The sequence below is a fragment of the Pelodiscus sinensis genome, chromosome 1, assembly GCF_049634645.1.
Source record: "Pelodiscus sinensis isolate JC-2024 chromosome 1, ASM4963464v1, whole genome shotgun sequence".
NCBI classification, from domain to species: Eukaryota; Metazoa; Chordata; order Testudines; family Trionychidae; genus Pelodiscus; species Pelodiscus sinensis.
In genome coordinates, this window is record NC_134711.1 from 133,640,746 (window position 1) to 133,668,428 (window position 27,683).

Here is a 27,683-nt window from a genome sequence, read left to right on the forward strand (position 1 = left end):
TGACCTACAAGCAGAAGCTGTGGGATTTGGCCAGTTTGTTTAGTCTGTAGGGGTACGTCTACACTGCATCCCTAGTTTGAACTAGGGATGCAAATGGAGACAACCAAAGTAGTTAATGAAGCGGGGATTTAAATATCCCGCGCTCCATTAACATGATCTCGCCGGCGCGCTAGTTCGAATCACAGCTGATTCGAACCAGGAAGTGCGCGCCGGGACGCGTTAGTTCGGACTAAAGCCCGAAGGAGTGAGTGAGGTGGCTCTTAGCCTCCTACTGAACCTCGTCTGTTTCTCCCCACCTCAGGTGAGCAATGTGACTCAGAGCTTCTCCTTCGCAGTGGAGCAGGACTTCCCTGTGCAGAGTCTGAAGCCGGCGCTGGTGAAAGTCTACGATTACTACGAGACGGGTGTGTGGGGGCAGGGCTGGGGGAACGTCAGCCCCATGGGCCTGTCACAGGCAGGGGAGATGCCACAGGGGGACGCTCTGTGCTCAGGGTTGTGTTTGGTCTTGTTATCTCAGTCATCAACATATCTCCCCCCACTCCCCAGTGCTGCCTGCAGAGCATGGGGACAGGCCTGAGAACCTCAGGGGAGGGCTTTCTGCTCAGTGACTGCCCAGGCAGGCTCCAGGGCAAAACCAATTCCCTTTTCCTCCTGCTTCCAACCCGAAGGGCCCTGCCACCCCCATCCCTGACACTGGCTTGGCCCATGGAGACAGCAACCCGCTCTCAGCTCTAGAAACAACAGGCCCATCTCAGCAGTGTCTCCCCTCTCCCCAGTGAGCATGTGGGGCGCACAGGGATTATGGGCAAGGGCGCATCCTCCTCTGGCCTCATGCTCGCACCCTGGCAGTGGGCGAGGTCCCAGAGCCCTCCCGCACAGCACAGAGAAGGTGCCAGCCCAGGTACATGAGAGCCAAAGGGAACTGGGAGGATGCCGGGTTCAGATCCTGCCCTGGGCTCCCAGCTCTGCGTGTGACCTGAGGCAGGCACACTTGCTCCTCAGCCTCCCCAGGTAGGAAAGCAGGTGACAAACCAGAGCCTGCTGGCAGCCCTGCTGGCGTGCGTCAGACAAGCTGTGCGAAGGGCCAGGGGACACCTGGCACAGACCTGCTGGAGATGCTGCTGCGCTGCAGCCTTCCTCCCACGGAGCCCAGCTGAGGCTCGCCCAGTGCCTCGGAGACAGGGCCCCTCCCCTGAGATCTCCGGTGCGGTGCCAGCTCTCTGCCGCAGGGCTGGGGGCGAGCGAGGAGCCCTGGCTGGGTCTCAGCCCTGACCACATCTCCCGTTCCTTGTGTCTTCCAGATGAATTTGCCATCGCGGAGTACGGCGCCCCCTGCAGCAAAGGTAGCGCATGAAGCGCCGTTTCCTCCCTTGTGCTGCTCATCTCCAGGCAGCGCGGCCCCGTGCAGCTGGAGCCGGCAGCTTCCCCCTCAGCCCCCGCTTGACACACCTGCCTTCTTCCCCACTGGAGCTGCCCTGGAGCCGCGTCATTGCGGTGCTTTGAGAGAGGCTCTTCCCAGGCCGGGCGAGGGCTCCAGCCCAGGCAGAGCTGGCAGGTCCCTGCCATCGCACGGGGCTGCTGCTTTGTGGCGTTTTCAGGGACAGGCTGCCTGGTCGGATCGAATAGGAACCTGAGGCCACAGCCTGCCCTAAAAGCTTCGATCCTTCCCCCTTCCCCAGCAGCTGGGGCTGAGCTGCCTGCTGCTGGCACAGACCAGAGGCGCAGGAGAGGAAGAGTCAGGGAGCAAATGGAAGAACCAAAGGGCGGGAGAGCGAGAGGGGAGGGTCGGGAGGGTCCCCCCCAGCAGGACTCAGCAGGGGCTCCCCAAGGCCTAAGCTGGGCTGGGGAACCATTTTTGGGTCGGGGACCATTGACCCACAGAAAAATCAGTCAGGGGCTGCACACAGGTAAGAAACACCCCCCGCCCCCCACCAGCATGAGCTCCCCAATGGTGGGGGGAGCCCTGAGTGTCAGGGGCCAGATCCAGGCAAGCCGAGAGCTACTTCTGTCCCCTGGGCCTTCGGTTCCCCACCCCTGGTCTGAGCCTTTCCCAGCCCTTGTTCTGCAGGTCTGAGGGCCCAGGGAAGGCTCTCAGCATGCAGCGCTTGCTCTGGGCTCTGTTCCCCTGGTGCTGACGCAAAGGCAACTGCTCAGTCCCAATGCTGGGAGCCCCCTTCACTCCCCTGGGCACTGCTGGTTCTTGGATAAGGTGGTTCGATCCATCCCGCGCTGGGTCCCACTGGAACAAAGGGGCGAGACGAGCCAGCACTTCGCTCCCAAAGCAAGGGTCGGAGCTGAGCCTCAGCATGTCTATGGCACCCAGCGTCCAAGGGCCCCACGTCCCTCCCAGCTGGGCGTCTCCCAGCCACGTGGCCGCTCTGCAGAGTCGGGCACAGCAGGGAGTGGTTCCCGCTACCCCCTAGGCTCACACAGCCCGCGCTGGATCCTGTGCTGCCTCTCCCCAGGTGGGAACACTCCGTGAGGGAGCCCTGCCCCTGAGGGGAGAGGTCAGGGCCATGGGATCTCTGGCCTGCAGCTCTGGCAGCACCGGGCTCCGTTCCCGGCCCTGGGTGTGGTGCTGGCACTGTGCCCAGCCTGGGGGAGGAGCAGCAATTCTCCTCTCTAGCCCCTCTCCCCCATCTGCTCCCTCTCCTTTTCCCTCACAGCGGGAGTCGAGCAGAGCAACGTGTGAGGGATGGAGCCATGTTCCGAGCCTCCGGCATTCCCCCGGCTTGTGCCCTGCGCAGGCTGAGGTGGTTGGATGGGTCGACAGAGAGGAAACAGCAGCCAGGAAAGGGAAACGAGTCTCACAAATAAATGAATTTATCAACCTGACCCATGGCTCCTGGCCTGTCTGTCCCCACTCCCCTCATCCCTGTTCAGCCCCAGATCACAGCCTTATACACAGGACCTCTCAGGCCAACCCACATGTGTCCGTCCAGCGAGGGCTCTGCCCTGCAGCGCAGTTGGGGGAAATATCTGCTCCTCACCATTGTGTCTGGTAGCCTGCGTCATTTCCAGAGCAGCTCCCCGAGTGCGGGGTTGTTCCTCGCTTGTCACAAGGACTGGGGGAGAGTAGATGTGCTCTGCCCGGGCGGGATGGAAACAGAAATACTCAGCTTGTGCCAGGAGCCTGGTGCTGCTAACATGGCTCAAGTGGTCAAGGTAGGCATTCCCTCAAATTTTTCCCACATGTGTGGAATGAAATTTGTTATCTGCACCAATATGAAGGTTATGTGTGACCCATCATTTCACCTCCATATTGGTGCATATAATAAAATGTATGTGCTAGAGGTGAGGCTGAGAGGTTTGGAGTATATGAGGGGGCTCAGGGCTGAAGCAGAGTCTTGGGATCATGGCTATGAAGGCTCTGGCAGGAAGTGCAGTTTCTGAGGTGGGACCATGAAAGAGGAGCTTGGGGTGCAGGTTGCCCTGGTCCTATAGCGGAAGAGAGGACTCCCCAGAGCATCCTCTCCCGCTACAGCAGCCCCTGGGTTGGGGACAGAGAGGAACTTCTCTTCTCATGGCAGTTCTGGGGCTGGAGCCACAAGATAGGCACCTGTCCCCCAAACATGGCAGGTCCAGGCTGGGCTTGGTTAGGGATGGGGAGATGGTCTGTCTCTTAGTCAGCATGTCTAGGAGAGCTGGTTTCCCTGAGTGCTTGTGTGACTCTCCATAGGCTGCTGTGTAGCCCCACTGCCATGCAAGTTACAGGGACCTTAGGTCAAGGCCTGTACATTCCATCCCTGCTGCTTCCAGGAAGTGCCAACTGCCCACCATGTGCAGCAGTGTAACAAGTGGTTTCTCCTGGACCTGAAAGGCATGTTCCTGGGATTTAAATGATACTAGAAGATTTATCCGAGGTTGCTTGGGTCCTTAACTCAATTCATATGGGGGCGGGAGGGGTGGGGGGCGAGGGTTATTAATAAAATGAAAAGGCACATGCTTCATTTAAATCATAGCTGTGGGTAGGGCTGGAACTGAGGGGTTCAGTATGCAGGTTGCCTTGGTAAGAGAGGACAACCCCAGCCCTGTCTCACCACATCAGTGTGGGGCCAGGTGAGAAGCGTCTCTCCATGGCTGCTGCAGCTCCAGTGGGCACAGCCAGGGGAGGGGTGCATGCCCGCCCTCTGGCCCCGTTAGGCTGGGTGGGAGCCACAGAAGCACCACATGTCCCCTTGGCAACAACAGGTCTAGGGCAGCTCCAGGTTGCATATCACGGCTAGGGGGAGGTACCTCTCCTCTGGTCCAAGCATGAAGCAGATGCAGGTGGGGTCAAGGGAACCATTAAAGAGACAGTAGCCCCCCAGAAGTTTGAACCCCTGGATTTCATACTTGAGGTCTACGACAAGCTGCATGCTCTAGCTCCAGAGGCAGTTCTTAACTGCAGAGTTTGAGCTGCTTGCAGCTTTGCCTTTGGGGCAGAGAGTTTATTATAAAAAGAAGGAGGCAGGTGATTAAGAATAACAAAAGGCTAGTGTGATGGGGGCAGCCACAGAAGACTCTTTGGGGGTCCTTCCCAGGGTGCTGACAAAGCCACTGATACTTGCCTTCCTGCTCTCTGGGATTTCTGACCATCCTGTCCTGCTGGGCCAGCTCCCTGGTCTGCCCCAGCCAAGGCACAGAGATCACTCCCCCCCACCACCTACCCCAAGGCGCAGTACAGAGACTGAAACTCTTCAGGTCTAATGAAAATGCAGTTTTGGGCCTAGCTTCCTGGGATACCCCTCCCCAAATGGGATCAGAACCCCAAATGAAGTATTTAGGTAAGCCCTCTTCACAATGAAAGGGGGAATGTGCACACTGATTGCTCCCCCAGGTAACAATTATTTACACTGGGCTTGATAGTAAATAAAAGTGATTTTATTACGTATAAGCAGTAGGATTTAGTGGCTGTAAGTGAGAACAGGCAGAGCAAAGTAAAATTAAAATTTAAAATATCAGAAAATGCTTAGCTAATTCTAACATTAAAACTTCAGTACACATTTATTACAAACTCACCCTAAAACTGTTCTTTTCCTAGCCAAGTGTTCAAAACCAGGGAAGTCTCCTTTCCTTGGGGTTTCTGGTTCACTTCCTTGGGACTGGTACGCCAGACCAAAAAAGAAAAGAAAGGAACTGCTAAGCTTCCCATTGTTTTATAGATTTCACTTTTACATGGGAAGTTACCTGGCCAGTTCCTACTAGTTAGGGATGTCACATGACTTCCTAGGACCAACCACTGCGAAGACTTAAAGGACAAAAAGGGTTGTTTACAGGTGATTGCCTAGACATTGAGGCACCCCTGTATTGGGACACCCTTGAGTGCTTTCCTTTGCACATTTAAATACATAAACCATTCCATACTTCATATATCTAACTTTACACTCAAGAACGATACCTACATCAAAATGAGATATATAGACCCCGCAGATTAAGACATGAAGATTGACAGGTTACATGAGATAATTTGTCCCAAGCATCTTTGAGTTATGTATATTTTTGTCCATAAATCTATCTCATAAAGCATAGGGCGGGTGTCCATCACAACTGGTCAATCAAGCAGTTGAAAGATTGTCACATCATTATGAAAACATTGCCAGGTAGTTAAAAGATGAAGGGGGGAGGAGGAAGAGTAGGAATGTGTGTTGTGCTGCTGGGATTTGAATTTAGCCCAATACTGTTAAATTTATAAATGTTCTTGAAAAAGGAGTTGTAAACGAGTCTATCGGGGCGCCCACAGGCACCCCGTACCCTCCTCCCGAGTCTTGTGCTCCTTTTCCCCAGAGGTTCACCGTCTGGCGTCCTCAGTCAACTGACCTCTTGGACCAGGGGGGCCCTTTAACACCAGGGGTCTCCGAGCTTCCCGTAGCAGGGAGAGGGGGGTCCGGGCCCGCCCCCTCTCACGGACCCCAGCCCAGGGCCCTAAGGACTCGGTACGCTTACGGCGTCCGGTCCAGCTGGTGGGGCGTCTGCCGTAACGCACCAGCCCTCAGGCTCCCTTCGCCTGCCCTGGGCTGCTTCCTCTCCCTGTTGCGCTGTCTCGCCGATGCGGGGGCTTACCTCCGCAGTTTGGGTCCACCTCTTCCTCAGGCAGTCATGTCCGGCCTTTTAAATCCCCGCCCCGCTTGTGGGCGGGGGGTGGGGGCTCCGCCCCCTGTACGCGGCTCTACTTCCGGCGGAGCGGCGCACCTGCCATCTGGTGCCGCCCCCCGCGTGACGTCAGGCGCAGTCTCGGCGGGCGCAGACGCGTTGCCGCCTCTGCGGCCCGGGAGCACCTGGCACATCGCTGCTCGCCCCACGCTGGGGCCGCCCTGTTTGTCCCCGACGCCTCCGGCTCCTGCCCGCCCGCCACTGCTCGTGGTGCTGGGGCCTCTCGCTCCGCCCCCTGGGTCGCCGCAAAGGCAACTTCCAGGGGGATCAGAGTGCGGGGCGCCTCTGCCCCGTCACAGGGGTAAATAGGGAGATGACAAAATTTGCAGACACTACAAAATTACTCAAAGTAGTTAAATCCAAAGCTTTCTGCAGGGAGTTACAAAAGGATCTCACAAAACTGGTTGATTGGATAATGCAAGGGTAAATGGAATTCAGTGTTGATAAATGAAAAGTAATGTGCATGGAAAAATATAATCCCAGCTATACATACAAAAATGATGGAGTCTAAATTAGCTATTACCACTCAAGAAAGAGATCTTGGAATCACTGTGGATAGTTCCCTGAAAACATTTGCTCAATGTGCAGTCTAAAAAACTAACAGAATATTGGGAATCACAAGGAAAGAAATAGATAAAACAGAAAATACCAGCTTCGTGCCTTGGCTGTAGGAGACCAGGGAGCTGGCCCAGCAGGAGCGGGCGGTGAAAAGCCCCAAAGAGCAGAAAGGCGACTGGCAGTGGCTTTGTCAACACCACCCCGGAAATCACCCCCAAAGGGTCATCTGTGACCTTACCCCATCACATTTAGTTTTCAAAATCTTTGCATACGATGCTTTATTCAGCCTTTTCTTGGCCTGTCTGCCCCGTAGGGTTCTCTCTGAACAAAGAAACCTTGCATCTAGGCTTGCCAGATGTTTTCATCAAAAAGCTCAATAATGGCAGGAAAAAAACTTGATTGAGCAAAAAAAAACAAAAAAAACCAACAAAAAAAAAGAGGGTGGGGGGGGAGACCAAACTTGTTGAGCAAAAATAGGATCACACTTGTTGGGGGAGAGGGAGGGGAACCACAGGAGACAAAAATTATTGAGCAAAAAAAAAAAAAAGGGAGAACAGAAAAAAAAGGTTGCTGCACCTTTAAGAATCCCTGCATTCCTTGCTACCTCTGGCCCCATCAGACGTGGCAGGGGAAGAATGTCCCTGCCCGCCTTCCAGCCAAGAAAAACAGAAAATACTAGTATTTTCTGTGGGGTTTTTTTTACTGGACAGGGACCAGAAATAATGGACTATCCGGGTGAAAACTGGTCACCTGGCAACCCTACTTGCATCTAGTTCTCTTGCTTTTCACCTTATTTCATGTCTTTGACTAGGTCTTCACTACTGGCCTTTAACTACAAGCAGTAGGATTTAAGTGGTAATAAGTGAAAACAGGCAGAGCAAAATAGATTACAAACTCAAAATAAAAAAAAACGCTCGCTAATTCTATACTGAAACCTCATACAGACTTGTTACAGATTCATTACAAATGCACCCTAAAATTATATGCTAAATTCACATTGTAGCCATTCCAAAATCTGGCAGTGGATTAAAGAATCATATAGTGAACATATCTGGTGTATCTGTCATCTGTCCATATCTAGCACAGAGGCCTGATATGCTAGTAGCAATCCTGCAATAAATCAGGGTCTATATCACTGATATTCAGTATGGGAGCTTGATTCAATATCATCACACCATTTAAGAACTGGCATTCTTAGACTTTTTGGGATAGTCAGAGGAGCTGCTGCAGTTGGATTGCACACAGAGCTAGTTTTGCAACAACTTTCTTGTCAACAGGCAGAAAGAACAATGAATAAGTACATCTTGTAACGTTCTATAAACATCTAGGCTATGTCTACACTCGGGGCTTCTTGCGCAAGTATGGCCATTCTTGTGCAAGAATCCGCAGAGCGTCCACACTGCCCACCGGCTCTTGCACAAGAAGATTTACAGTAAGGCATGGTAAGAGAGGGCTTCTTGAGCAAGAGCTATGCTCTTTTCTAACAGGTGTAAGCCCTCTTGTGCAGGAGCTCTTGCGCAAGAGGGCAGCGTGGACGCTCGACAGGGATTTCTTGCGCATGAAAGCCCTATGGCTAAAATGGCCATTAGAGCTTTCTTGCGCAAGAGAGCGTCCACACTGCCATGGATGCTCTTGCTCAAAAGCACAGCTTGCACATGACAATGTGGACGTTTTCTTGCGCAAGACTTCTTGCACAAGAACCCTTGCGCAAGATGTTCTTGTGCAAGAAGCCGCCAGTGTAGACATAGCCCTAGAGAAGCCATTGCAGTGGTGTTGCTTGTCTAACAGTGCTCCTTTTCACTAAATGAAGAAGACTGGTAGGCTTGTGGGTAAAGCACTAAACTGGGACATGCCTGGACCGCATTCTATTTCTGGATCTACGGCACACTTCCTGTATGCCTTGCACAAATCACTTAATTATTTTGTATCTCAGTTCCCCATATTTCAAAAGGAACACTGCTTGGAGCCTCCCTATTTTAGAGGACCATCCTGAAATGAAGAAGAGTGTTAGAAAGGAATAGGTGAAAATGTCTATCTTGTAGGATTGGAAATGGGTTTATGGAGCCCTTCATTGCTCTGGGATACTTGTTGCAGTCAGCTCCCAGATCAGGGACTCTAGTTGACTCACAAGGAACGGAAAATGGAGCCTTTCACCTTTAGGACCCAAGTTCCCACTTCAGCTTCAGATCTGTAGCTTTTCCCCTGAAAGTTGTTGGATGGCATGTGTGGCATGTACTGCTGATTCTCAGTAGGGTGTAAGCCTGAGGTTGTGGCTACATTGGCATGATTTTGCGCAAAAACATGCTGCCTGCCTACACTGGCAGGGAGTTCTTGCGCAAGAACACTGACGTTCTAATGTGTGAAACCAGTGCTTCTTGCACAAGAACTATGATGCTCCCGCTCAGGACCACTTACAGAGCCACAAACCAACTAATCAGTGCTTCTATCTAAAGAACTACAAGATCCTTTGTGCCCCAATCTGGAATGCTATCTTCCATACTGGATTGTTAGGCCTAGTATCCCACTTTCTGCGCTAGTGGTCATGTAATTGAGCATAGCTCCTTCAACAATGATACTTGGGAAAAAAGACTTTTCTCCACAGATGATGCAATGGAAATTCACTTTCCCGCTCCCCCACTTGCAGAGCCAGAAATCAGTTGGCAGGAGCAAACGGGACAAATGCCTAAATTCGCTAAAAAGAAGTCGGGACGTCCAGGACAAGGCTTCAAAAAGGAACGGACTCTGCGGGCCAAAATGGGCTGTATGGGGGGGGGTGGGGCGGGTTGGCCATGCAGAGGCGGGTCTCAGCCCATTGAGCTCTCTCCCCAGCGGCCAGTGCCGGGAGCCCATCTGCAGGGCTGCGGGGAGCGCTGGCTCAGGCCATAGGGGACCATAATAATTGACCAATCTTAGACCAGATCTGCCCAGCCACGCGCCGCCAGCTGTCAGCCCCGCCCCCGCCCTGCCACGCCCACCGCAGCGAGGTACCCCCTCCCCGCCTGAGCCCGGGCTCTCGTTTCCATGGTTACAACAAGCAGCCGGACTGGCGGGGAAGGGTCACGTGTTCCGGAAGCGCCCCCTTGTGGCAGGAAGTGACGGAGGGGGGACTGGCAGCCCCGGAGGCCAAAAAAAAAAAAAAAAAAAAAAAAGACCCCCCCCCAACCCAGGACGCGGGAGGCGGCGTCGGGGCCGCCCGGGGGAGAGGCTGGGCCCGAGCTGCGGCACCCCGGCCCTGAGCGCCTTCCCCGGGGGCGCCGCGCGGGGCTCTGCGGCTGCCCCATGAGGAGCGCTGCGCCGCGCGGACCGGGCCGCTGGGCGGGGATCAGAGGTAACAGCCCCCCCGGCGCCCCTTTGTGTCTCCATCCCGCCCCCCCCCCCCCCCCGGCCCCGGCGGACGCGGGCAGCGGGGGAGAGTTGCCCCCCGAGAGCCGCCTGAGCCCTTGCCCCGCCGGGCGCCCGCTGCTCCCTCGCTCGACACTGGCCCGGGACGGGTCCCCCGCCGTGCCAGGCGGCGTGTGGCCGGCAGTGAGGTAGGGGAACACCCCCCTCCGCGGCCCCGCCCGGCCAGAAATCGTCCCCTTGCTTCCTTTCAGTCCGAGGGAAGCTGTTTGGCTCTTGCCCCGGGCAGAGCCCCACTGAAGTCACTGGGGCTGGGCGGTGATTCCGCTGTGCCCTCGATACAGCGGCAGCCTCGAACGCTGAGGGCTGCGATCCTGCAAACACTCATGTGCGTGGTCCCTGCACATAAAGTTTCAAACATATAGTTAAGCTCTGAAACAGGCTTCCAAGGGCAGTGGTAAAGTCTCCATCGCTGGAAGTTTTTAAGAACAAGTTAGACAAACACCTGTCAGTAGAGCTCTGCCTGGATACCAAATCAGTGTCTGCATCTCATCTGAAACTGCAAAAATGGTCCACAGGTGTCCATTTGGAGACTCACGAATGTAAAGCAGAAATCGCCAAATTTGCAGGGCTCTAGATTCAGTTTTTTTTCCCTGCATCTAATCCACAAGACACAAAAATTATCTGAGGATATAAATTGGGTATCCACAGATTTGCAAAACTCTGCCTGTGAGGGATAGTGTAGGTTTACTTGGTCCTGACTCCATTCAGGTACAAGACTAAATGATCTTTCCGTGTGTGTGTGTTTGCAGGATTAAGTCCCACATTTGACTGAGGGTTAATATTTTCTGTAAAGGAAATAAATAGGACATTGAAATTCTCTGGTAGAATAAAAGTAACCAAGCTGTAAAGGTAAAAAGTAAACTCTTCAAAACATAATGTATTCATTAAGTCAGGTGACAAGTATAGATATCAGTATTCAAATATATGTGTATGCCTGACAGTCAACGAGGTTTTGTATGTGATGATCTACAGGATCTCGGCTTTTGATTTTTAACCCAACAGTTAAAATGTCCAGCAGAGGCTGCTTATGTCAGCCTTTTATCTGCCATGGGCCAACTCTGATCTTTACCTGTTGCTGTCAGTTGATTCTGATCTCACACTAATGTTTTAGCTTTGCTTTCCCACTCGTAGAATCTGGTGTTCCCAAGTGCAAGTTTCCTTTTTGCACTGCTGACTTTGGTTTTAAATGTTTGTGTAACCTTCTTTTTCTTCCCCACTCTGCCTTCATCATATTTCAGTTTATTTTCCTTCACCTGATTTTTCTCTGCATTGGGGCTGTATTCAGTTGTTCTCTCTGGGAGTGCGCACATAGCATCAGAACTATTCAATGGTTTGCCAGAGACCTCAGTTAATGAAGATTCTCTTTTAGTTGAGGTGGTTCCATGCTTTTAGAGCAGTTCTATTCCTGCAGTTGCTATGATGTTCTGGATTGCCAAGAATAGTGATAGAAATGTAGCTGTGTTAGTCTGGTGTAGCTGAAGCAAAATACAGGACTATGTAGCACTTTAAAGACTAACAAGATGGTTTATTAGATGATGAGCTTTCGTGGGCCAGACCCACTTCCTGATCTGAGGAAGTGGGTCTGGCCCACGAAAGCTCATCATCTAATAAACCATCTTGTTAGTCTTTAAAGTGCTACCTAGTCCTGTATTGTGGATTGCCAAGATGTGCCATGAAATCCTAGATGATCACAAATGTGTGTCAAACATATATTATATAGCAATACTCTTATTGGTTTCAGTGAAAGCAGGGTTGGGCCCTATGGGGTAAATTCAAACCTAGTGCCAACAAATCAGTGGCAGAGTAAAAACTAAAGAGTTTGGAATGTAGAATTAAGAGATGCAAATAATGTCAGACTGTATTATATGCATTTTGTCCATGCAGGATTATATTATTCCCTACAATACACTCCTCAAATGCTATGCAAGCAGTGAAATAAAAGGGGAGGCTTACCTGGGTGGTCGACAAATACCTTTGATGTCGACACCCGCGCATCAAGACTATCGCGCTGAGCCGACAAACAGCTGATCAGCTGTTTGTCGGCTCAGCGCGGCAGCCATGTAAATTTAAATGAAGCGGCGATTATTTAAATCGCCGCTTCATTTTCCTATGTCTGGTAGCCTAATCTACATGCCTCTGGCAACAGAGGCATGTAGTCTAGACGTACCCTGTAAGAGGAAAAACAAGCTTTTCTGCTTTAACTTCTAATCAGTTTCTTATCTTCAGTGAACTAATCACTGAACTGAACTAATGGGATCTAAAGTATAACTGGGTTTAAAAATAATTAGATAGGTTCATGGGGGGATAAGTTTATCAATGGTTATTAACTGGGATGGTCAGGGATGCAACTCCATGCTCTTGGTATCCCTAGACCTCTGATTGGTAGAACCTGGGACTGGAGGATGCTTGATAAAATGCCCTCTTATGTTCACTCCCTTGAAGCGTGAGGCACTGTTCGCTGTCAGAAAGCAGGGTATTGGTCTGATTCAATGTGGCCATTCTTCTGTTCTCATGAGCAAACTGAAAGGAAGAAAATTCTCTGTACTGTACCTGCAGAAAATGCTGCTGCTGCTGTCAAAATCTGTTTTACAGTTCAACAAACTCTTGTTTCACGTAGTTACTTCTACCTGTTTTAATGTGTGGACTTCTTTAACACTTCGTCAGCAAATGTGTACTACTTACAATTTAAATACATTTTAAATAATAATGTGTTGTAGCATGTTTAACTCTTAACATAAATTGTTATAATTTCAGATTTAATTTTAAATGGGTTTATTTTTTTCAAAGAAAATGTATTTAATTGTTTAAAAATCATCAATTGTATTCTCCCTGGGTAGAGCTTAAGTGACAGCTGTGCGTATTATGATGGGTAATAGCCTGTGATTATACATTTTGGATTGGGTAGGGGTACTAGATCACAGACTAGAAAGGTGTGGGGAGATGGTTAAGGACTAGAATAATTCCCCAGCCTTTCTGGTTTCTTTCAGACATGCAGAACTCCCTTCACAAAATCTGGTCAGCCGTCATTATCTGGTCAACCAACGTCTCCTACTGCTAGAAATCCTCTATGATCACTCAAGCACACCTTTTCCTTTTGTTACAAACCCTGATCCCCTGGACAAGGGCTTTCCATTTCACCTGCTTCCCTGTTGATGGAGACCTCTCTCCAGTTTATCCCCTGACCCACATATTAACATGACCTGTCTTTCTGCTTTGGGAAAATCGCTCACCTTCACAAGACTTCCTTTAGAAACCTTTCCTGATCCCTCTGACAAATTCTCCATGTGACACATTTCACTTCCTGTTGATAAAGCCTACTGCTGCATGTTCCAGACCCAGTTCCCACTAGTTGTGCATTCTTACACATCTTTCACCCACACTTGCAGGTCCCAATCTAACAGTTAAGTCAGGAACCATCAGAGGTTATGTTCCAGCCAGAAGTGCATGTCTGTGAACAGGAGGGAAAAGTCAATCTGGGTTAGGAGACCAAGCTAAGAAGGGAGGAGTTGCAGTGGGATAATAGAACTGGGAAGAAGCAGAGAAGAATCAGAAGCTGGGAAGGGAAGACAGGTGACTAGGTGCACAATATTCTTTTTCTCAGGTCACTGAAGTGTAAATGGGTATGAGTGGGTTAGGTATTTGACTAATGTTTGAATTATGTACAACTGGTATTTTCCTACCTTTATAGTAATTCAGAGCTTGCTATGTAACTGCCTATTACAGCAACAGCATGGCCATAAATTGTGAAAATGTGTTCATTTTGCTTAAATTAATTATGATCATCAATGATATTTGCATCTGAACTACGGGCCTAACCTCTGCATGAATTGAGAGTCTCTTCTCTCAGTGCTGCAGGGCAGTACTGAAGGGCATCAGCAGAGCTGAGTAGGGGCCCAGGACTGGAATAGCAGGGAGGCTGATGGACAGATTGAGGGGCACTGGCAGAGCTGTGTGGGGAAATCAAGAGAGTCACATTCAAGTTAAAAACCATAAGTGATGCAATAAAATACAACTTGGATTTTTACTTAGTCTGACTTGGTTTTGAATTCTCTTGATTTAGGTCTTGAATCTGTCGCCTCTGTTTGAGATCCTTGGGACTTGTCACCATGGAGACTGAAAGCGAGCAGAACTCCAACTCCACCAATGGGAGTTCAGGCTCTGGAGGAAGCACTCGCCCTCAGATATCTCAGATGTCTCTGTATGAGCGACAGGCAGTGCAGGTGAGGCACTAACTATGTTCTGGGTTAGATAGATGAATAAGAAGATGCAGTGAGAAGTGTGCTTGTATCACTCACATTTTTTGTATGCCTAGTGGGAGCAGGAGCAGAGGGGTTGGTATGTTTCAGACTAAGGGTTGCCAAGCCTGGCCAGACATTTAGTCCATGTAGTGCTGTATCCTGCTTACACTTGTACTGGAACAGCCAGTTTTAGTACAGAGTGCAGCCTCCTATTCTATCGAATCACATTATTGCACTGCTCTAATCTCAGGGCAGGCCATTGATTCTTTTAGTTCAGCGTCCAGCTCTTTTGGCTGTACTAGAACAAGCATTGCTCTTTCTTGTCTGGTACTGTCCCAGGACTGGGTCAGAGCACTAGCTCAGCACTAGCCTAGCATGCAACTTTCCAACTTCCTGGAGTTTATTAGGTCTAGAATAAGAACTGGAGTACATCTGTAATGAACTGAATCAGTGTCCCACGTTGGCTGTACAGCTACTGCCAATGGTGTCCTGCCTCCTGCTCACAGAGTAAATCCTGTGGATGATGGCTCCCCTACTCCCTGGGGATATTGAGATGCTCTCTTATCCCTTGTTGCAGTTCTTATGTGTGTCTCTCTCACTGCACCCCATTGGCACATTTTGGGTGGCGAGGTTTGGGTTTTTTTCAGAGATGTTTCTTCTTTTTCTCCAGGCCCTTCAGGCACTGCAGAGACAGCCCAATGCTGCCCAGTACTTCCATCAGTTCATGCTCCAGCAGCAGCTCAACAGTGCCCAGCTCCACAGTCTGGCAGCTGTCCAGCAGGTGAGTTGTCATGGGACAGAAGCGGGGGGGAATCTGCTGATACTTAGATTGTAAGTGTTGGGACTAGGACTTTTTTTTTCTCTAAATGTTAGAATCGGATTTAAAGTTTCATTCCAGTTGCTTATTCTCCCCCCTTTCCTTTCCTACAGGCTACAATTGCAGCCAGCAGGCAGGCAAGCTCTCCCAACACCAGCACCCCCCAACAGACCACCACCACCCAGGCTTCAGTAAGTATCTGCCCTCTTCCATACATGTATCTCCTCTTCCAGTCAGAACTGAAGCACCCAGGAGCACACATCCACTGGGAATGCCAGGCAGCCACAGGTTATGGCAGGAAACTGTCAGCAGTGAGCATTTGGGGCTCTCATCATGTCCTGGTTAGGGAATTGGAAGAGAGTGGGCCCCTTGGTGGGGGAGGTGGGAAAGGATAAAAACTGATCTCTTGTGATGGGAAGCATGGAAATCAAGTTTGTTAGGGTGAGGAAGGGATTGTGCTTCATAGGTGGAGAGAAGTGACATGTGGATGAGTGTCCTGGTGTGGAGGAAGGGAGAGGTAGAGTGCTGTTTGGGAAGAGTTCAGGAGCAGGTGTGGGATCAAAAAATTAAGGTTAATTGGAGGGGTAGAAATGGAGTGGCCAGCAGAAGACTGGAGAAAACTAGTCAGAGGCTGGCATTGTCTGGAGAAAGGCAAATCCTTTATAGATTTTGGAGCCTATTAGTAGCAATGTTTGGGTACGTCTAGACTACATGGCTCCATCAACGGAGCCATGTAAAATAGCTTACTCGGCATAGTCAAAGAAGCGGGGATTTAAATAATCCCTGCTTCATTAAAATAAAAATGGCCGCCATGCTGTGCCGACGATCAACTGATCCAGCACAGCGCAGCAGGCTAGACGCGGCGCGGTTGACAAGGGAAGCCTTTGTCGACCACTCCGGTATGCCTCGGAGAGTTTGATGGTAACTGGATGATGCAAGGTGTACTTGGTTTAGTGTTGGATTCCAGACCCTTTTAGAAAAAAGGCTTCTGCTGTGAGCTGCTGAGGATATACTGCAGTGGGATCCAAAACCAGTTGCTAGTTCCACCCAAGATACTGCTACTGGAAAGGGCAGGGATAATGGCGCCAAGTTAGTTTCTGTCATTCTCTCTCTGATCTGTCCAGATATGTTGCTGGAAACAGGGATAGACCAGGCCTTAAAATGCCAGTTCCTGCTGTGTCCCCCTTTGTGTGTATATGTGTGTAGAGGGAAGGGGGCTGAGCCTCATCTCTCTCATCTCTTCCTGTGTGATTTGGGGCTTTTCTCTGTTTTAAGATCAATCTGGCCACTACATCAGCAGCCCAGCTAATCAGCCGCTCACAGAGTGTGAGCTCTCCTAGTGCCACCACGCTTACTCAGTCTGTACTCCTGGGGAACACCACCTCGCCGCCTCTCAATCAGTCGCAGGCCCAGATGTATCTCCGGGTAAGAGAGATAAATGGCCCCACCTGCTCTGTCCAATGCTGTGTTATATGTCCACTGAGATAAATCCCTGTTTCTGGACCAGTCTCTGGTTCTGATATAGCAGGATAGGGAATGGTCTGATACAGTTTAAGCTTCAAGGTTGGAAGGCCCTAGTATCTGGAACCGCAGGATTGGCTCAGTGTTCCAAGGTGGATGTGGTGAGTTCAGTATACTCTATTGTGTAGGGAGAGTCTATGGATGAGACCTTTACGAACCAACCTGTCTGTGCTTTGCATGGATGTTGAAGATCCCATGGCACTTCTTATTAGAGTAGTGTACACATGTAAAAAATAAATGTCCTCTCTCAGCAAATCCCTCAGCCAGATACAAAAATAAATGTTGTCTTCTTGACCAATTCTGGAACAGATATTTACCTAACAAATTAATCTCTTCAACCGCTGCCTTGCTCAGGTTCATAATTAATGATGGTCTCTCAATTCTGAGTACAGAGATGTTTCTGAGAAAAAATGTTCTCTAAACCAGTCCTGGGAGAGGCTATACATGAAAAATTAATCCCCCTTTTAAGGCTTCGGGTTCAGTTACATGTAAAAAATAATTCTCTCTCCTCTCAACCAGTCTTGGACTCAGATTATAATTCCCTTCTTTTCAACTGCTCCTGGTCTTAGTCATATATCTGAAATAAATACCTGCCTCTCAAACCAATTCTAGACATGTGCGAAAGTGAAATTCTGGTCTTTTAGTCAATCCCGAATAGCTCTTTGGTAATCAGCTCAGCTGTGTGTGCAATGGAAGAGAGCTCCTTAAGGAAGCAGTTTTTGGTTTCCAGGTCCCAAGGGCTGCATTCTGGATCACAGTACGGGGAGGGTAGGGGATTTTGCAGTGTGACACCCCAGCCCAGTGTTGCTTTGTAATATGTTTGCTTGTGGTTCGCTTTCTTTCTTTCTCTTTCTCCCCCTCCACTCCTTCCTCCTCCACATCACCCAACCCATCCCCACAGCCGCAGCTGGGGAACCTGTTGCAGGTGAACCGGACCTTGGGCCGCAATGTGCCTCTTACTTCCCAGCTCATCCTGATGCCTAACGGGGCAGTAGCCGCTGTCCAGCAGGAGGTGCCACCCGCTCAGTCTCCCGGGGTCCACACAGACACAGACCAGGTCAGTGATCCCCCCTCTTGGGGTTCTCACTCCCAACCCCTCCCACACATGCACACTTACCCCTCTCCCAGATCTGTCACCAGCTTAATCTCTCCCTTGGTAGACAGCTAACTCTGCACTGCCTGCCTTTCTGTATTCTAGAGCCCACTGGACAGCGTGGGCTGCAGACTCCATTCTTTCTTTCCTGTATGTCATTGTGCTCACTTTTCCCCTTCAGAGACCAGATTTGTTTTCTGCCTAGTTTTCTGGCTGATCCACTAGTTGGTATTTCCATCTTCATGATTGGTTAGCCCGAGTGAACAGATCGGTGGGTTCATAGTCTGGTTCCCAGTGAGGCAAGTGCTCCACAAGAAAGAGCCTTTGCCAGTATTAGTCTGATTGGTCCTGTTCATTGGTCATCTTAAAAAAGCCAAGGATTGACTGGGCCACAGAGGCTGGGCTTGCCCTTAAAAGGATTCCTTCAGATCAAGGAGCACGCATGCTCCATCAGTTGTCTTGCCCCATCACATCCATTCTTGGTATTTCCAGAAGCTTTTTTTGGTCTCCTGAGTTCCTGACCCACTTCAGCTATTTCACATCTCTCTTGTCTATCTTTTCTTTGGAGTAAAGCCAACCATAATCACGCTGCACACAACATTGCAGTTGGGGGAGAACGAGTACCAAGGATGGCTGCACCAAAGTGCAAAGAAAACTGGAGAGCTCAGAGAGAACTGCAGGCAGAGAGGGAAGATTTGGGTCTCCAAGGTTGAGAGGTCAGGGAAAGGAGATGGGCAGCTACAAAGGGGATTCCAAGGTTCTGTATACAAAGCTGAGGTGGATCCCAACCGTTCTGAGGCAGGGCAGATGCAAATTGAGGCTGTCCCATGCCTCTGATGCAGTCTGTGCTGCGAGAACATGCCATTCTGAGAGAATGGTGCTGTTTTCAAGTTCTGTTCAGAAAGTGCCATGAGATCTTTAACTTTCATCAGGGCTACGGCAGAAGGGAGTTTGGGTTAATGTCTCCAATGAGGAGATGACTCCTCTAATAGTGCAGCACCTTCAGTATTGCTCTGAAGTATGAGCCAAATCCCAGTTCAAGAGGCTAGAGCCTGCAGACTGACTGACTTTGCCAGTGGAGCCAGTGGCTTTTATGGTGTTCCCAGGCTCCTGTCTCTCTCTGTCAAACTACAAGGTAATAAGTATACATCATTGTAATCTAAACAAATGGGTTGTTTTGTATGTGTGTGTTTCTAGGTGCAGAACTTGGCTGTGAGGAGCCAGCAGACCTCAGTCACTAATGCCCAGCTCCAAAGCTCTGCTCAGAAAGCAGCCCTGCCAGGAAACTCCCAGGCATCAGGCCTACCACAGGCCACAAATGCCAGCCAGACCTTGGCAGTGGCACAGGCCTCTTCTGGCAACACAGGCCAGTCCCTGAACCTGAGCCAGGGGTCAACAGGCAGTAATGGTGTCTCAGGGGGGGTGGCAGCAGGTGGTGGGAGCCAGGCCACCACAGGGGTGGGCCAGGCAACCTCGGCTGGCCCAGGGGGCAGCTGCCAGAGGAAGGGCACTGGTGTGGTGCAGCCATTACCAGTAGCAGCTGCCCAGGCAGTGACAGTGAGCCAGGGGAGCCAAACGGAGGCAGAGAATGCAGCGGCAACAAAGAAGGCTGACACAGACAGTGGGCAGCAAACCGTTGGCATGAATCTGACCAGGACAGCTACACCAGCACCCAGCCAGACCTTGATCAGTTCAGGTAAGTGACAATCCAGCCTTTTTCTCTGCTTCCCCCTCTGTCTCATTGCAGTTGCTGTTTAACTCCCTAACTCAGCTCTGTTGCAAGTGCTGGCCCCCGCAAGCCCAGCAGTGACACTGTCCCACATGTACTTTCCCTCCAGCATGTGTTTCTGCAAGAAAGTCCTTCCCCAACCAGGAATGAGGATATCTGCCTCAGCCTCTTTAGTCTTCCGTGGGTTCTCTCTGAAACTACTAATATTGGGGCTAGTCGTGGTGGAAAGATAGGTTGGAACCAGTGCCCTAGAAGTGAAAGGCTCTGTATCCCACCTTTCCAACTGCCTTCACCCCCCGCTGCTGCTTCGTAGTTAATACTGTGCACTCTCCTTTTCTCCTCCCTTTTTCTTCTCTCTAGCCACGTACACGCAGATCCAGCCCCACTCGCTGATCCAGCAGCAGCAGCAGATTCACCTGCAGAAGCAGGTGGTGATTCAGCAGCAGATCGCTATTCATCACCAGCAGCAGTTCCAGCACCGCCAGTCCCAGCTCCTCCACACTGCCACCCATCTCCAGCTGGCCCAGCAACAGCAGCAGCAAGCTTCACCCCTCACCCAGCAGCAGCCAGCTCCGCCAGCCCAGCAGCAGCCTTCGCCTCCCCAAAATCAGCAGCAGGCTCAAACTCTTGTGGTCCAACCCATGCTGCAGTCACAGCCTCAGCCCATGCAGCTTCAGCCGGACAGCCCCTGTCAGCCAGCCACCAAGTCACCTGTTCCCATTCAGTCCAAGCCACCTTCGGCCCCCATCAAACCACCACAGCTTGGAGCTGCCAAAGTGTCAGCTGCCCAGCAGCCTCCGCCACACATCCCAGTGCAGGTGGTGGGGAGCCGGCAGCAGGGCTCAGCTCAAGCCCAGGCACTGGGCTTGGCTCAGATAGCCCCTGCAGTGTCTGCCCCACGCGGCATGCCAGCAGTGGTTCAGCCCGTTTCCCAAGCCCATGCCATTTCCCCATCATCCCAAGCTCCTTCTGCCACAACTTCCCCCCCGGAAGCCCCTCCACTCACTACTGGCGTCAACTTGGCACAAGTTCAAGGCACAGCCCATGTGGTGAAGAATACAGCCTCGTCCCCAGTTATGGCTCAGGTGCCAGCAGCCTTCTACATGCAGCCTGTCCCGCTGCCCGTAAGTGATGTCTGTGGGAAGGGGACTAGGATAGGGTTCTTCACATTCACTTTTAGGCACCAATTTCAATCTGACTCCATGCCAGAGAGATGAGATGGGAATGGGATATGGAGCCTTTCCCTTCTAGGGCACTAATTTTAATCCAGCTGAGGAGTCAGTGACCAAAAGTCATTCTCTGTCTGATAGGCCAGTCAGTGGCCTTCATGAAATGTTCTTAGTCCTCTCCAAAATGAGGTGGGTGCCTGTCATAAATAGCATTCTGGCCTCCTTCTTGTCAGAGACTAGGGGCAGAATGGGCCACAGACACTGAACTCCGCACTTCCTACTCGATGTGGGTCTCTCCAGGTCAGAGACCGTTTGGTGTGTTGTATCAGATTCTGAGATAAGTCCAGCCATAGACCTCTAAGGAGCTGTTGGTGACCGGGGGCTTCCCATTTTATAGTGGCCTCTCAAAGAAAGCAGATGGGTAGCTTTCCCTACCTTGATATGGCTGCATGTGTCCCTGTTCACAGGGACTTCACTTGGGGACCTTGCTGTGCGCCCTTCTGCAGCCCCATTGATTTTTCTCTGGCTGTTGCTCTGCTGCTAAGACAGGGTGTTTCTGTGACAGCTCCCAGACTCTGGAACCCTTTGTTCTCATCCAAGTAGTCATCCCTGCTCACTGGTGGGAGCAGACACTGGCCAGTGACCAACCTGCCATTCCACCTCCTTCTTGGGGTCCATCACCAGAAAGTGGGATGCTGTGAGTCCTGTGCCATGGTGCTGCTAAATTAGCGTGGTCAATGTAAGAGGGAGAAGTGCAGAGCACCAGGGTGGGGCTGGTGGCAGTGGAGATGTCAGTGCTGTGAGTTTATTGTTCCCTAATAGGAATGTATGGCAGCCTTGCTCCCTGTGTTGGTGGGCATGAGGGGTTGACTGTGGGAAGGAACAAGGCTGGAGCTGGAGGGTTGAGGAGGTGCTGGATATTTCTCTTCTCATCTTTGGTATGTGTTCTGCGCCTCCCTGCGCTTTGAGTGGCATCTCACCCCTCATACATTCCTGTTCACCCTACACAGGGCAAGCCTCAGACCTTGGCAGTGAAGCGCAAAGCGGAGTCCGAGGAAGAGAAGGAGGAGTTGCCCAGTGCCACTGCACTCCTGCCGGCCAAGTCATCTCCTGTGGCAGAGAGCCCCAAAACCATAGAAGAGAAGAGTGGCCTTGGAGGTGAGTGAGTAGAGAAGGGCTCTGATGGCTCTTAGTCAGTGACCTGTGGTGGTAAAGCAGAGGGGTGTGGTGGTGGACAGGACAGCAGGCTAGATGGGCCAGTGATGTGAAGTGGGATGCTGGACTGGAAGGGCCAAAGGAATGGACTGGGATAGTGGACACTGATTTGATCCAGTGTGGTGAGTCCTGTCTTCTTTGTGTACTTTTATCCTTCCAGAAAAATCTGAGCCTGTCCCCAGCACCACCCCAAATGCCCCCACAAGTGAAGCAGCCTCTGTCACCACCACATCTTCTCCTGCCCCTACTCTGGCAATGGTGTCGCGACAGACTGGAGACTCCAAACCCCCACAGGCCATCGTCAAACCCCAGATCCTCACGCACATCATTGAAGGCTTTGTCATCCAGGAAGGGGCAGAGCCATTCCCGGTAAGAGCCAGAGGGGAAGGAGTCAGAGCTGCCGTGAGGGTAGCTGCTTGCTGTGGGGCTGGTATTCTTCCATCACCGGAGATGTTTCCTCCTTGAACCCCCTCTCCCCCCAATTGCCCCTCAGGTGCAGTGACAGAAGAGAGGAAGAGAAGGATTTGTGCTGTGATTATCAGAGTAGGAGATAGGGATTAGAAGTGAATAGATAGGGAGGGTGGAAAGCAAAGATGGGCCAGGTGTGTCTGAAACAATGAAGAGGGCAGAGAATGTAAGGGGTTTCTCTTCTCTTTATGTTGACTTGTAATACAGGGAAGAGGGATACTGCTGCTAGTAAAAGGCTGTCATTTTAAACCAGATAAGGGGAAGTACTGCTTCATGTGGTAGTCACTGCTCTTTGGAACTCACTGCAGCAGGATATTCTGAGTGGCATAGCAAGATTAAAGACCAATAAGAGCATCTAGAGTGATGCTGCCAGGATACAAATAATCAGGATGTTTGACTTCTGAGTAAGTACAGACAATCAGCTGGCTGGGTCAAAGGAATGACCACTCTGTGGTTCAATGTCTTCCCTTCTCAGTGTGTGTGTGGAGTCTCTCTTGAGCTCTGAGGAAGACTGAGGAGGCTCATTCCCTGAGTGTCAGTTCCCTTCTTCTCCCTTTACAGGTTGGCTGCTCTCAGCTGTTGAAAGAGTCCGAGAAGCCACTCCAGGGAGGGGCTCCCTCCGGGCAGAGTGAAAACCAGTCTAGCAACTCCCCAGGAGATGATAGTGCAACCTTGGGTAAGACCCAGCTCCAGGGAGCCTTGAATGTGCAGGAAAACAGTTTTTCAGCCTTCTCTCTCCCTTTCCCATATTATACAGATGGTGGTTGGTGCTGCTCTCCCCTTTCTGGAGACTAGAGGCATGATGCTCAGACTCAGGGATCTGGGGTTTTGAGGGAGTGGGGATGGGGATACAGAGAAGAGTCCTGGCACACTCACGAGAGATCCCTGCTCAGCACATGGGCCATCTGGATCCTCTGTTGGAAGCCTGGCGGTTCCAATGCAATGCAGAGCCTTGGGGAGGGGATCCCTGCCTTTCTGTGAAGGATAGGGGTGTCTAGGCTTGGCAAGAGGGAGACTCTAAGGGGCATTAGGAGAGGAATGAACCTCTCTGTTTTGCTCGTGTCTTTGTCCAGTCCTTGTTCTTACCTCTGCCAGCCGGGTTTCCATCCCATCCCTCAGGAAGGCTCTTCCACAGCTCATTAGCTCAATACATTCTCCCAAGAGAAATGGCTGAGGTTGCTTGGTGACTCTGCTTCCTGGTGGTAATTGTAATAGGGTGAGAGAGAGTGTGTGTGAGATTTTCTTTGGTTGTAACAAAGGCTCTCACTCTAGAGCTGGACAAGAAGACAAACCTGCTGAAGTGCGAGTACTGTGGGAAATATGCCCCAGCCAGTCAGTTCCGGGGCTCCAAGAGGTTTTGCTCCATGACCTGTGCTAAAAGGTAACAGCCAGACGTTATTCTCCTCCTCTCTGACTGTTACTTCGCCCACAGCTGGGCATGTTTCCTTCCTCAAATTACATACTATGCTCACTCCTGGCCCCTCCATTCAAGGGTTCCATTAGCCAGGTTGGGAGCTCTGTGTGCAGTGAGCCTGCTGTATTGGACCTACAACTTGGCTAGTAACTGCTGAGTATTCGTCCATTGTTGATTCTGTGGGGAGGTGGGTCAAGGCATAACACAGAATGCTCTTGACTCCCCCAAGAAGTGTGGTGAGGGAATTGTTCCCAGACTTGGAACGAACCCTCTTCCCGAAGCAGTAGTCAAATCCATAGCTAGTTAGGAAAGGCCTGTTAATAGTCCTCTGCGGATGGTGTTGGCCCTGCAGGTCTGCAACGCTTGGATCTGGAATGTGTGCTTAGGGCAGGGTGGGCAGTGAGGTGAGGGGAATGTGGGAAAATCAGGATAGTAGTTGCTGCCTCCCGATAGGGCACAACCCAGCACATCTTTTTTTCTCCCCCGGAGGGAGAGTTGGTTCATTGGCTGCTGAAAAGGAACAGAGAGCCGTGTTAGTCTGAACTTGGTAAAACAAAAAAAGCGGTCATGTAGCGCTTTAAAGACCTACAAGATGGTTTATTAGGTGATGAGCTGTCGTGGGGCAGATATGATCTGAAGAAGTGGGTCTGCCCCACGACAGCTCATCACCTAATAAACCATCTTGTTAGTCTTTAACGTGCTACATGACTGCTTTTTGTGTTTTACCATTGGCTGCTGAGTTAGTCCAGGATGCCGTGGCCTCAAAATGTCACTTGTGCCAAAGGTCAGCTCTGCTTGCTTTCAGGAGGAGGGCTGAAAGAGAGGGAGCAGGCCTTGGAACCTGATGGCAGAGAGGAATCAGCATCCCCGATTCCTTTCATGGATTTGCTCTGCCACCTTCTGTCCCCATCCAGGAGAGGGAGGAGGAGGAGAATGAGCAGAATTGTTTGCTCACTGCTCATTGACTCCTTTGTCTCAGGTACAATGTGAGCTGCAGCCATCAGTTTCGGATGCAGCGGAAGAAGATGAAAGAGTTCCAGGAAGCTAATTATGCCCGTGTGCGTCGACGTGGACCACGGCGCAGCAGCTCTGAGATTGCCCGAGCCAAGATCCAGGGCAAGCGTCATCGGGTGAGGACAGCCCCATTTGCCCTTGTCCTGCCAGATCTTGAGCCTGGGGCAACAGAGCATTGTGTTACTAGAAATGCTGTCTTTAGTATATTGCATGTGTCAGTCCCCATCACAATACTGTAGCTGTCTCTGCTGCTAGAAGTGCTGGCCCCTTATGTCCCAGACGTGCTCCTTTGTTAAATTGAAGTCCAAAGTCATTGGCCAAGATCCAGTGGCACTTTGGCTAGGAATCAGGTGGTCTGTCCCAATTCCATTTTGCTCTGTCACCTCAGAGTTTGAGTACTTCTCTCCCGTGACAATGGTATGATGTGTGGCACTGCATTTTTGAATAATTTTCGCATTTCACTTCCGAGGTGACTGCATTGGAATGAGTTATCCCTGCTTACAAATCCTGGGGAGAATGAACTGGGGGAGAGAAATTGCTACCAAAACCTCCTGGGGCTGGTCATTGCCTAGAGTTTCTCAGATTTCTCCAGGCTTCTCCAGATGTTAATGGATTTCTTTTAACCATCTTCCTTTTTTTCCTACCTTACCTCTCTGGTATCGGTAGGGTCAGGAAGACTCCAGTCGAGGCTCCGACAACTCTAGCTACGATGAGGCTCTGTCCCCCACATCTCCTGGGCCCCTGTCAGTGAGAACCAGTCATGGAGAGCGAGATCTGGCCAATTCCAACATGGCCCCACCTACTCCAGACCTACATGGCATCAACCCAGACTTCCTGTCCAGCAACCCCAGCCGCTGGAGCGTAGAGGAGGTGTATGAGTTCATTGCATCTCTGCAAGGTGAGGAGAAGCCTTTTGCCTTTTTCTGCCCCCTTCCCTCCCCTTCTAGTATGACCAAATGGAGCATGAAGGGCTAACAGTAATGTGTCTGACAGCAGGGATGCATGGGGTTCAATGGGATGCTTGGGATGTGGGGAGCCATCTCTTTCTCCTTGTTTCACTCCCTAGGCTTGTGATTGAAGCCGACTCTGAGGTTGGACAGGCAGTGCAGTCAGATCCTTTGTACCCCCTGCCTTCCAGGAGAGCAGGGCTAGGGCAGATGAGTGGGGATATATTCCTAGACTCCCCATTCTTCATTCATCAGGGTGGCCTGGGAAGCAGAGCACCAGCCCACTTTTGATGGAGTGGGAGTGTGGGGGTCAGAGACCTGTCTCATTTGGCCTTCTTTCTCGGTCCCTCACTGGCAGGGTGCCAAGAAATCGCAGAGGAGTTCCGCTCACAGGAGATTGATGGCCAGGCCCTGCTGCTGCTGAAGGAGGAGCACCTCATGAGCGCCATGAACATCAAGCTGGGACCTGCCCTCAAGATCTGCGCCAAGATCAATGTCCTCAAGGAGACCTAATAGCCCTGGTGCCAGAGGTCTCACTTTTCCCCAAACCCCCAGGGGAACTACCTGCGATGGGAGCATATGAATGGGTTTTCCCATGATCTTGCATAACAAAGAAAAGAATGTTTAAGTGAGTGAAACTGTCGCTCAGAAGCCTGTGTTTTGGTCTCTTAACGGTGCTACATGGGGGAGGAAAACTCCCACCTGGGGCCTTGAAACTTTTATTTCCTTCAAGTGCATCTCACTTTCTTTTAAATTCTTCCCCCATGGAGAACCAGAGAAGGTGAAGCTCCTAGAAAGGGGGGAAAAAAGAGGACCCCCTTCCTCCTCAGAGGCTCCTGGGAGTAGCCAGTTTGGGTGAGGAGAGAAGGGGAGATGAGCTGGCCCCTTTCTGCACAACGGGGCTGCTAGCTCCTCAGTTATTTCTTTTGAATTTTTCACCATACCAGAATCTGATGCATGAAGTGGAACTGCCAGTGCTGATGCTGGGCGCTGCCTTGCTTGTTCTGTGTTGCTGGGAGAAGAAAACTAGCGAATTCCAGGTATTAGGAGAGGTGGACAGAGAAGAATTGGCACTAAAAGTGCTACCTCCCATTCCACTTTCTTAAAGCCCCCAGACCATGATTCTGAGCTGGGTTTAATAGCCATCATGGCATGTGTACCAAACCCTGGAGAAACAGGACAGAAACAATTGCTTTGCTTTACTATCTCCTTGTGTAACTTGAAGACTGTAAACATCTTGATGGCCACTCACTCCAGATCCACCCCGTATGGACCAGGAGAAGGGGGTTTACTTAGAGCACTTCAGCTGAGGATGAGTTTAGAGAATGAGGAGGAGCATTATTTTGGGAGCCCTGCAGCCTCAGTCTGTCTCCCCCAGCGCTGGACATTGCTTATGGATCCAAAGCAGGAGTTGTCAAGAATAATAAGGCTCCAGCCCATTCTAAGGGACTTTTTTTTTTAAAATGTTCTCTTTTCAGTTTCTATTATTTTGTATCTCTTCTCCACTCTCCTCAGGAGGGTGTATGGGCAGGATTGTGCCACATCTGTCCTGGGCCTCTTATTTTTGGTTGTAAAACAGATATGTCTTTTCCTCATAAAAAGAATGCTTCAAAATTACTTAATTCTGTTCCTTAATGATCTGCATAAAGGAACATGAGAAAAACCTAAGCTTTAATCGCCTTTAGAGTTCTACACTTATTACCCTCCCCTGACCAAAAAGTTGGTGGATAAATTGTAATATGTTAAACTCATCAAACAAGTTTGCAGAGGTTCCAGGCTCTGCTAATGATCTGACAGAATTCTAGTTAAGGAAGCTTCTGCTTTTTAAAAAAAAAAAAAAAAAACACAGAAACTCCCAAGAAATGTGAGAGGTAAGGGCTGAGATTTGGCTGCTAGAGAGCAGGACGGTGAGTGTTTCAAGTGTCCGGAACTGGCTTAATTCTGCTGCTGTGGTGAAAACTTTTGG

General features: G+C 50.6%; 2 protein-coding genes across 4 annotated transcripts in view; both read left to right on the plus strand.

The window, feature by feature from the left end:
* Positions 1–2,835, plus strand: part of LOC102453736 (alpha-2-macroglobulin-like) — a 64,299-nt gene extending 61,464 nt beyond the window's left edge. The window contains exons 34-36 of the mRNA XM_075902371.1: positions 302–404; positions 1,302–1,343; positions 2,667–2,835. Coding sequence (XP_075758486.1) covers positions 302–404; positions 1,302–1,343; positions 2,667–2,692 — 171 coding nt within the window. The 3' untranslated portion in view covers positions 2,693–2,835. The remainder of the gene's footprint in view (positions 1–301; positions 405–1,301; positions 1,344–2,666) is intronic.
* A 6,984-nt stretch (positions 2,836–9,819) lies between these two features.
* Positions 9,820–27,334, plus strand: PHC1 (polyhomeotic homolog 1). Of its 3 annotated transcripts, none has more exons than XM_075902382.1 (15): positions 9,820–10,018; positions 14,153–14,312; positions 15,001–15,111; positions 15,261–15,338; positions 16,423–16,572; positions 17,570–17,725; positions 18,959–19,457; positions 19,851–20,614; positions 21,670–21,817; positions 22,035–22,243; positions 22,904–23,018; positions 23,615–23,723; positions 24,736–24,886; positions 25,437–25,668; positions 26,076–27,334. In XM_075902382.1, the coding sequence occupies exons 2-15, from the start codon at positions 14,199–14,201 to the stop codon at positions 26,228–26,230; spliced, it is 2,991 nt and encodes a 996-aa protein (XP_075758497.1). In that variant the 5' UTR covers positions 9,820–10,018; positions 14,153–14,198; the 3' UTR covers positions 26,231–27,334. The 3 variants fall into 3 exon arrangements, with proteins under 3 accessions (XP_075758497.1, XP_075758515.1, XP_075758505.1); XM_075902390.1 differs by lacking the exon at positions 9,820–10,018 and adding an exon at positions 10,199–10,220; XM_075902400.1 differs by lacking the exon at positions 17,570–17,725.
* The last annotated feature ends 349 nt before the right edge of the window (positions 27,335–27,683 follow it).

What these genes read in the sequence shown, in the direction of transcription:
- PHC1 (XM_075902382.1), top strand. Translation starts at nt 14,199, where the DNA reads ATGGAGACTGAAAGCGAGCAGAACTCCAACTCCACCAATGGGAGTTCA. An exon ending in GTCTGGCAGCTGTCCAGCAG is followed by an intron (nt 15,112 to 15,260) that starts GTGAGTTGTCAT and finishes CCTTTCCTACAG; the next exon opens with GCTACAATTGCAGCCAGCAG. An exon ending in CCAGACCTTGATCAGTTCAG is followed by an intron (nt 19,458 to 19,850) that starts GTAAGTGACAAT and finishes TCTTCTCTCTAG; the next exon opens with CCACGTACACGCAGATCCAG.